Source organism: Antedon mediterranea, chromosome 7, assembly GCF_964355755.1.
Source record: "Antedon mediterranea chromosome 7, ecAntMedi1.1, whole genome shotgun sequence".
Lineage (NCBI taxonomy): Eukaryota > Metazoa > Echinodermata > Crinoidea > Comatulida > Antedonidae > Antedon > Antedon mediterranea.
The window spans coordinates 5,990,253-5,999,997 of record NC_092676.1 but is presented as its reverse complement, the minus strand read 5'-3'; the positions used below and the strand labels follow the sequence as shown (position 1 = coordinate 5,999,997).

The 9,745-nt window shown below is 36.5% G+C and overlaps 1 protein-coding gene across 1 annotated transcript; it reads right to left on the bottom strand.

The window, feature by feature from the left end:
• Window positions 1–488: 488 nt before the first annotated feature.
• Window positions 489–2,758, bottom strand: LOC140054515 (NXPE family member 4-like). Its single transcript, XM_072099534.1, has 3 exons — window positions 2,079–2,758; window positions 1,571–1,629; window positions 489–1,297 (listed from the first exon to the last, which is right to left on the bottom strand). The coding sequence occupies exons 1-3, from the start codon at window positions 2,654–2,656 to the stop codon at window positions 498–500; spliced, it is 1,437 nt and encodes a 478-aa protein (XP_071955635.1). The 5' UTR covers window positions 2,657–2,758; the 3' UTR covers window positions 489–497.
• Between the last annotated feature and the right edge of the window lie 6,987 nt (window positions 2,759–9,745).

Sequence of the window (9,745 nt, the reverse complement as noted above, 5' to 3'; positions counted from 1 at the left end):
ATAAAAACGCGCGTAAGTCATGTTGCGCAACTCTGACTTCATTCAAAAATAGGAAAGCACAACTTCACGTGATTGCCCATATGTTGACAAAGTTATAAAATGTTAACTTTACACGTTTTAGAGATACGCTCTGCACAAAAATGACAGAAAGAAAGAAGAATAATACAGAAAAAAAAAAAAAGATGATGAAACAGGACAGTTACAAGGAGTTATCCGCTGAGTGCGGATAACTAATTAGAAAAGTTTTTGTTCTAGAACTATAGGATAATCATTTATGCTGTCTTTGATAAAAATGAGTTTTTTTAAAATCCAATCAAATGACCTCATGATCAATAAAAACAATAAAATCGTTGTATTGACACGATATTATTACTCTTACCAATCATGACGTCATTTGATTGGACGTGTGAAAATATCATTTTCATCAAAGGCAGCATAGATGGTTATTCTATAGTTCTAGGATGAATGAGGAGTTCTGTTGTAGCCTATACAATGCTTTATTGCTGATCATCTGGGCAAATGTGTGAGAAATACATAAACAGTTCTTGAATCGCTACCTCAAGCGGCATGTGGATAGTATTCGGGTAGTCATAGGCTAAGTTCATGTCCCAGATATCAATAAAGTGAACGCCCATTCCGTGAAACGTATCGTGCATCAGGCGGCGAAACTCGTACAACAAAACGTCACTTGTCAGCTTCGCGATATCGAACTGTAGCGATTTCGGCGAGTGCCGTCTCGGATGAGAGCCCTTCACGATAAACTTTGTATCCGGGCATTTCTTACGGAACTGAACAACGGCATCTCTTACATGTTCCAAACGAGTTTCGTAAGCCTCCTTTGTCCAGACCTCGTAGTGAGCCCACGGGCTTATTAATATTGCATAATTGCAAGTATCTGTTGATAACGCCTGTAAAAAGTCTACTTCAAACATGCCTTTATCGACGTCTTCCATACCGTTGCCAAGATTAAATGGATGAAATTGAAAAGTCATATTTAAAAATTCCGTAACAATATTATAACTACGCTTTAATTGTTCCGCTGGTACGTCAATGTGTAAATGCGTTAATAATTTTTCACACCACTGTTTTGTTGTGGAATCTCCTAAAAAGATTAGCCTCTTATTCTTAGTGCAGCGTCGTATCTGCGTCCTCGACCAAAGTTTGCTTCGGCAAGCGAACGAATTCCAGCGATTTCTGTACCAGAAGCCATCGCTAATAGGTTCGGGAATATCCGGAACACACTCGGGTCTTTCTATCGAAGACATTAACGAGTTTTGCTCATTTAACAATTCGTCATCTGAAAAAAAAGAACAACACAATTGTGAAAGGTTTATTACAATAACTTATGTGGGAAGTGTGACGTCATTTTGTATTACGTCAGCGTTGGTTGTATGAAAAGGAATACAATATTTGTATTGTACATAATAGCCCTACCCGAAACAAATATTATTAATTACAATAAAATACATTTTTTAAATATTAATCGAAGACTAGATAAGATATTAATAATTTGCCATAGGGCATTATTTTACAATAAAGAACGGTAATAATAATTATATACGTCACATACCTGATTGAAGGATAGTAAACCTTTTAGTTCCGTTGTTTAACTCTCCAAAATTTATCTTCCTAAATGCAATGAAATAATTAAGTTAGATAGTTAAGTTAAGGATAAGCTTGGTTCCCAATAATTATTGATAATCTATCTAAATATATTTATCATGCTTATAAGTTAAGATATATGTTTTGCTTAGAGAACGAAATTAATTAATTCATTTATCTTGTGACCATAAATTGCTTTATTTTTCAATGTAATTATTGTTTTGTTAATTACTAGGGGCCAAAGGCCTAAAGTAAATAAAGTCAGGCGATAAGCCTGAATGAATAAATGAATAGCGACGCAACGCAAGGACGTAACGCAAATTATTTGCCCAATCACAAGCGATGGATTGAACAGTGGCTTGTCATTGGGCGACTCGCTGGCTTTAGAAGATGAAGCCTGAATCAATAATGAGTATGGTTTGAAACGCATCTTACTTCAAATAAAGATCTGATTAATACAATTTAATTAAACTTACACTTTGAACAGATCTTTGTAGCGTTTCAATAGTGATGTGTATTCCTTGGCCAATAATTCTTTTTCATCACCTTTTGACCGTATACCAAGTAAAGATGAGCATGGTAGAGTTGGTGGCGCATCACACAGCATCAGAGTACCACCCAACGCTGTCGGATGAGGATACTCGCATTGGTTCTCCCACACTCCGATGTTATGCATCCGACATATTCCATATTCTTCTTTATCTCCTAATTTATATGTAGCGTTCCATAGTTTTCGATCCTCCATAGGCCAGATCGTGTTTTTATAGAAGTGGACCGACTCTACGGTATGGACCAATATGATACTTACATCTACTCTACCCGGACAAGCAGCAAAGAAAACCACTTCGTATGTACCATTTTTAAAGTCTAAAATCTTTCCCGCCGTGGAGCAGTATCCGATTTTGATCGTCGCGTACCAAAAGTCGCCGCCAAGAACACGATGTCGTCCGTTTTTGTCACGTGATTCGATGATAATACTAAACAAATCACCGACGTGGATATCCTTATCGTCTTTTAAATGGAAGGTACTTTTACTAGAGTCGGTATATCCCATTGAACCTACTCCATTGCTGTTGAATTGTGGGATTTCAATGGGAATCTGATTGGCTAAGGAATCATACGTTGGTATATGAATTCTATATGTAGACTCACTACTATCATTATTAAGACTAGTTGCAAAATAATAGTTTCTCGCGTCGAACCTGTTTTTACTGTCTGCAACTTTCTGAAAATACAATGTATTTATTCAACAATAAGTAATTTTAGGAAATAGGCCAATAATTTGTAATAATAATAATGTAATTAATAAGGAAATATAATTAATAATAAAATTTGAAAAATATATTCATTTTCAAGTATACCAAAATGACTATAGTTGAGAACAGTGTTAAACTGGAGTCGTACATTAATGCTATTTGTTGTATATTGTTAAGTTTATCCTATTCTTTATCACTGTGCTCAAGTATACCAAAATGACTATAGTTGAGAACAGTGTTAAACGGGATCGTATTTGGTATACTACTTGAGCACAGTGATAAAGAATAGGATAAACTTAATAATACAGTCAGTTTCACATACCAGTCCATTCGTTCACTTACAAACCGATTCGGCAGATACGTATTGAAGACATTTTTAGTGAACTTGTCGCGACATTTTGTTTGGATGAATGACTGAGAGCAGGAACGGTATTTGTCTTTGTCTTGGGTTCGTCCCACTTTAATTTACACAGTATGTTTTTCTTAATATGTCATGTAGTACAACTCTTTACATATATTTAAATGTATCTATTAACATTGTGTTTAAATGTTTATATAGGCCTACAAACACAGTTTAGCTTTTATTTTGTAATAGTTAATTAACCTTAAAATTAACATTGAGTTTGTTAAGCGTGGTTCCCGGGCCACTAGCGACGCAACGCAAGGACGTAACGCAACGCAAGTGAATTGACCAATCACAAGCGATGGCTTATTCGCTTGTGATTGCTAAACTGTCTATAACTTCGCTTGTCATTGGTTAAAACGCTTGCGTTGCGTTTACGTCCTTGCGTTGCGTTCTAGTGGGAACCAAGCTTTACGTCTTTAATCATTCATACATGCTAGTTGTGTTCTCCTTTTCATTGATTGATTGAAATATATATTTATACCGGGTAACCTCTTCAGTCACAGACTGGTCTCCCAGAGGGCCCAGTTGGTGATCGGTGGCTGTGATGTACTAGTACACCGGGGTAACCCCCTACTCGTCTCGAACGATGTACTAGGTTCTTTAAAGTGCACACGAGCTAGATGTGTTCACTGGACCGTAACATTATTTTATTTACAGTATGTATCTATTTCGTTTTATCCATATAAATAGCTTTTTAATTTAAAAAAAGTTAATTAACAATATTTTCTTATTACAATGTGTGTACATTACTCGTATTAACATTGTTTTTAAACATTTATACATGCTATATGCGTTTATCAAGTAGGCTAGTCTTGGCTCCAGACGGAGTGTTGTCTTAATATTAGTAAAAATATAAATATTTTTGCACTTATGGCGTTTCATACGTGTATTACTTGAGTTTGGATACTCAGACAAAAATCAAAACGACGACGTGTGGAATGACATAAAAAAAGACAATAAATACAGACTTAGAGCAAGTCTACAAGTAGGCCTACGCGATAGCACCGTTTTCATTCACCACTTTTACATAAAAGCATAAGGCTCGACTTAATATTCCATTACTTGTGTGTTAGGGCTCTCCATTGATCACAGACTTTCCGTTTTCACCTAAATACCTATGTAATGTATGTATTACAATTAGGCCCTACTTAGATATATTGTCCCCCATTAATTTTTTTTTGTTGTAATTTTTGTTGTTGAATATGCCATTTTAATGTCCCATAATAGTTATTCACTTTGACCAAAGATTGGATCGCTAAAAAAAATTATTTACCTGAAAAAACTGTAGGCCTAATCTAATGAAAAACAGTCAAATTGTCAGACAGTTTTTGGTTAAATTGAACTGATTATTTTGTCTTTTTATACGTGAAATCATTTTATTTCAAGTGTGTAACTTAATAGAAACTGTAAATGATCCATTAAAAGTCTAATTTTATAAATCTTTGTGGAGATCCATCTTTATTTTTCATTACTTTTGGGGGACAATATATCTTTAATTTTTTTTTAAATAGAAAAAAAATATATATATAAATAAAATCATTGAATGAAACTTACCACCGTGTTTGAATTCAAATAAAACAACATTAAAACCATAATCATCAGGCAAATAGTAACGAGTGCCTTCACTTCTTTCATTTTGTAAGAAATTGTTGTTAATATGGCTACGCTAGAATCCCAACTGGTGAGCCTATGCCTATCAACCCGAAGGGATTATCAAGCGACTAGAACTATTATAATAATGATAGAGACGTTATGCTAGAATGCAATAGTGTTTTAGTACTGGGTGTAGGTGTGGTATGCGTTCCGCACGAATTAAGGACATTGTACACAATAAAGAACAATGAAAGACTGGTTGAAATTGAGTTGAAATATTGAATCACAACAATACAGTGACGTACTTAGTTGCACTTTGCTTTAAGTGCTACTGCTTAAGCTTTGTTCCCAGCAATAAACCTGACAAGGACGACGAAGACCAATTACACGCGACTTTTCGAATAAGCTTTAAGCTTGGTTCCCACTAGAACGTAACGCAAGAATGTAAACGCAACGCAAGCGTTTTAACCAATGACAAGCGAAGTTATAGACAGTTAGCAATCACAAGCGAATAAGCCATCGCTTGTGATTGGTCAATTCACTTGCGTTGCGTTACGTCCTTGCGTTGCGTCGCTAGTGGGAACCACGCTTAACATTGATTAGTGGGCACATGACCATTGTGTGTGTTTATGCATGTTTATATAACATTCTCTAATGTTTAGTGTTGATGCAGCGAATGGATTAAAAAAATAGAACCATTTGAGGGTAAAAAATGTGTCCCCTAATAATAGGGGTAGATTAATGTAAATGCACCACAGCATCCGCAGCGGATTTGATTTACCGGTAACCGCATTGACTGGTTGATAACGTAAATGTACCTCGGCATCCGCAGTGAATCTTGTTTACCCAATTTATGGTTAACAACGTAAATATACCTCGGCACCCGCAGTGGATCTGGTTTATCCACATCGACTGGTTAACAACGTAAATGTACATCGGCATCCGCTGTGGATCTGGTTTATCCCTATGGAACGGTTAACAACGTAAATGTACCTCGGCATCCGCAGTGAATCTGGTTTAAATCCACATCGACTGGTTAACAACGTAAATGTACCTCGGAATCCGCGTGGATCTGGTTTAAATCCACATCGACTGTTTAACAACGTAAATGTACCTCGGCATCCGCAGTGGATCTGGTATAAATCCACATCGACTGTTTAACAACGTAAATGTACCTCGGCGTCTGCAGTGAATCTGGTTTAAATCCACATCGACTGTTTAACAACGTAAATGTACCTCGGCATCCGCAGTGGATCTGGTTTATCCACATCGACTGGTTAACAACGTAAATGTACATCGGCATCCGCTGTGGATCTGGTTTATCCCTATGGAACGGTTAACAACGTAAATGTACCTCGGCATCCGCAGTGAATCTGGTTTAAATCCGCATCGACGGTTTAACAACGTAAATGTACCTCGGCGTCTGCAGTGGATCTGATTTATCCCTATCGACAGGTTAACAACGTAAATATACCTCGGCACCCGCAGTGGATCTGGTTTATTCACATTGACTGGATAACAACGTAAATGTACCTCGGCATCCGCAGTGGATCTGGTTTATCCACATCGACTGGATAACAACGTAAATATACCTCGGCATCCGCAGTGGATCTGGTTATCTACATCGACTGGATAACAACGTAAATGTACCTCGGCATCCGCAGTGGATCTGGTTTATCCACATCGACTGGATAACAACGTAAATGTACCTCGGCATCCGCAGTGGATCTGGTTTATCCACATCGACTGGATAACAACGTAAATGTACCTCTGCATCCGCAGTGGATCTGGTTTATTCACATTGACTGGTTAACAACGTAAATGTACCTCGGCATCCGCAATGGATCTGGTTTGTCCACATCGATTCGTTAAAGATGTATTGTCCCTTTGTCAAATTCCAAAAAAATAAAAATAAAAAGATTTCGAAAAAAAGTGGGTCATTTTGAAGTATTATAATAGTTATTAACTTTCATCTTTTTCCAACTTTTTTTTGTAATTGTAAATATAATGATATGTATAGTGTATAGTGAAAAATATATGTAAAGAGAACAGTTGTATGGAAATAAAAGTGGGATGAACCCACATAAGATAAAAAAAAAAAACTTTCACCAAAAAATAGTCGAAAAAAAATTTATTTAACTGAAATACAGACGTTTTTTGGTTAAAAAAATAACTTTGACTTCTAGTCAAAGCTTTCGATCAAAACATATTTCATAGTGCAATGCGCATATTTGGCTACTCTGTATGCATAATCATAACACTTCCTCGCGATCTGTGTGAAAACAGTGCACCCTCTCAACAGTGACAAGTTGTAAACAATCCTAATTAGCATCATGCATAATGTATACTCATGGTTTAAAATCTTTGTTTACTTTTCATTTCCAGACGAAATGTAATTTCAAATTAATTTAGCTATTAATTACGTAAAATTGTTGTTTTTGTCTCGAATTTTCGACTTAAAGTGAATAACTTTAATATTACTTTGATATGGCCAATTAAAATTTAGTATATTTTGACCTTCATTTTTTGTGTGTTTCAAGGGACAATACATCTTTAACATCGGCATCTCGTAAACATGCATAGCCTACGCAAAGACTTACAATTCGAATTGTATCAGTTTACAGAACTACTGTATTTATACTGCCATGTCAACAGTTACCAAAGTAATAAATATATAATATTTACAGACTTCGATTATTTTGATAATTATTCTTTTACGTTGTGTACACTCTCGAATAGTGTTTTGTTTCTTTTGTTGTAACCTATATTTACATAGTTTTTACTAACATTGTTTCCAATAATCCCCAGGCTGGTAGTGGGTGTAAAGTAATTCAGCGAAATAGAAAATTAATTAATTTGTTACGAAATTAAAAACTGACGATTATTGGTAACAGACAGTAAAGATAACAACTTCATATGTAACGACATCATCGTTTCGTCAAAATGATTTCAAAATTCGTAACTTTCTTTTGGCTCGTCGGGTTTGTAGTTGTGTATCGTCCCATCCACGCGCAATATGATTACGTCAATTGGAGTAATATGAAGATGGAATCAAACAAAATATTGGTTGGTAACGTTTACGAAACACTGTCCGTCAGATCCCGAATGGAATGTTTTCGTTTCTGTGTTAAAACAGAATGCAAATCGTTTAATTATGATCATGTTCACAAAATGTGTGAACTAAATAACGCAACTAAACATGAATCCAGTCCGGAAGATTTTCAGGAAAACGGCGATTACATTTACGTAGACGGGCACGATGATGACGTGTGCACGGTAAGGCTGTTTATGTTTATTTATAAATAATTTAGGCTTAAGCTTATTTCCCACTTAAGCTTGGTTCCCACTAGCGACGCAACGTAACGCAATCTACGCAAAGTAAGAAAATGCCCTTCTAATAATTGTGTTTGCCCCTGCCTGCGTAAAATCAAACCTGCGATGTTTGCAGCACTATCGCGTCGTAGGTTCCCATTTGTGATTACGCAATACAGCACTTTGCGTCAATACGTCACTGCGTTGCGTTCTAGTGTGAACCACGCTTTAAGCTTGGTTCCCACAAGAGACAAATCGCAAGGACGTAGACGCCACGCGAGCGAGTTTACCAATTATAAGCGATGTGTCCGAATAATCCATCGCCTGTTATTGGTCAAATCACTTGGATTGCGCTTACGTCCTTGCGTTGCGTCTCTAGTGGGAACCAAGAATTAGACGTAACGCAAGGAAACGTAAGCGCGCCGCAAAATTTGATCAATCACGACGCAATGGATCGTCCGAACTGTTGCTGGTGTGATAGGTGGTAAATGCACGTCTTGCATTTTGTCTGCGTCATTGAAGTGGGATAAATCTTTATAGTGCATTATTCCAATCAACATGTGAAAATCTAGAGACATTTTCGGGTTAGGCTGTGAAACAAAACTGCAGTACAACTGAAGTTCTTTGTCAAATCAACGAAATATGTCAATAATTGATCAATCAAGATGGAAAATAATCATTATTTTTGCTTCTGGTTTGGGCTGCTTAGGTCGTTTCATCCTTGGTTGTTCTCAATAAATTCCTCACCTCGAACCCACTCTCATTCTAACATCCTTTCCTAGACGTCGAAGTTTCACAACAGGAACTAGTAAATTCAACAATGGCCGACGAATGTCTCTTGAATTCATAACCATTGCTGAAAACACGAACTTATTTTTCTTTTAGAATCAAGAGTGTTGTCTTGACAGCTCTACAGTAAAGAATAAGGACAAATATTGCTATAGTAAGTACATAAAGTATCGTACAATATGAAGAGCTACAAGTTTCCATATATATGATGGGTTAACAAAAGCGTATTGAAAGGAATGCTCTGTCTACACTATCAAACTTTATGTGAGAAAAAAACATGATGTGCCCATGGACACGATGTTATATCACTACCATGTTTGGGCACATCACACATTTTTTGTCAAACTAGTTTGATATTGTGTAGACAGGATATTTAAAAAAAAATCGAATAAAGGTTTGACACGCCATGTGTGTAAAAATTGTTCTTTTACGAATATTAAGCAGAACCCCCTTTAGTGAATGAATTAGGCTAACTTCCGTATAATCCTTTAAAAACTGTATTAATGACATACGAATGTATCTTACCTTTTGTAACATTTTTGCTGTATTTCTATTCTTTTACCACAGCTCAGATTGACATCGAGAATTATGCATCTACCAGCTCGTCAGTATACGTACGTGTTTACCTGACAGCCGGTATGGCTGACAAGATAATCGTCGATTGCTCTGAAGGCGAACCGTCTGTATTAAATGAGACTGTGGACTTCTCGAATGATGTGGTGGTGTCTTGTGACGAAGTTTCACCTGGAGGCTATTTAACCGTTACCGTGTCTGTATCCTACCTGGA

Bases quoted from the DNA above. Each gene is read 5' to 3' on its own strand.
- LOC140054515 (XM_072099534.1), bottom strand. From the start codon at position 2,656: ATGGGATATACCGACTCTAGTAAAAGTACCTTCCATTTAAAAGACGAT. The intron at 1,630-2,078 runs GTAAGTTTAATT...CATTGCATTTAG, and splicing joins TACAAAGATCTGTTCAAAGT to GAAGATAAATTTTGGAGAGT. The intron at 1,298-1,570 runs GTATGTGACGTA...CTTTTTTTTCAG, and splicing joins GTTTACTATCCTTCAATCAG to ATGACGAATTGTTAAATGAG.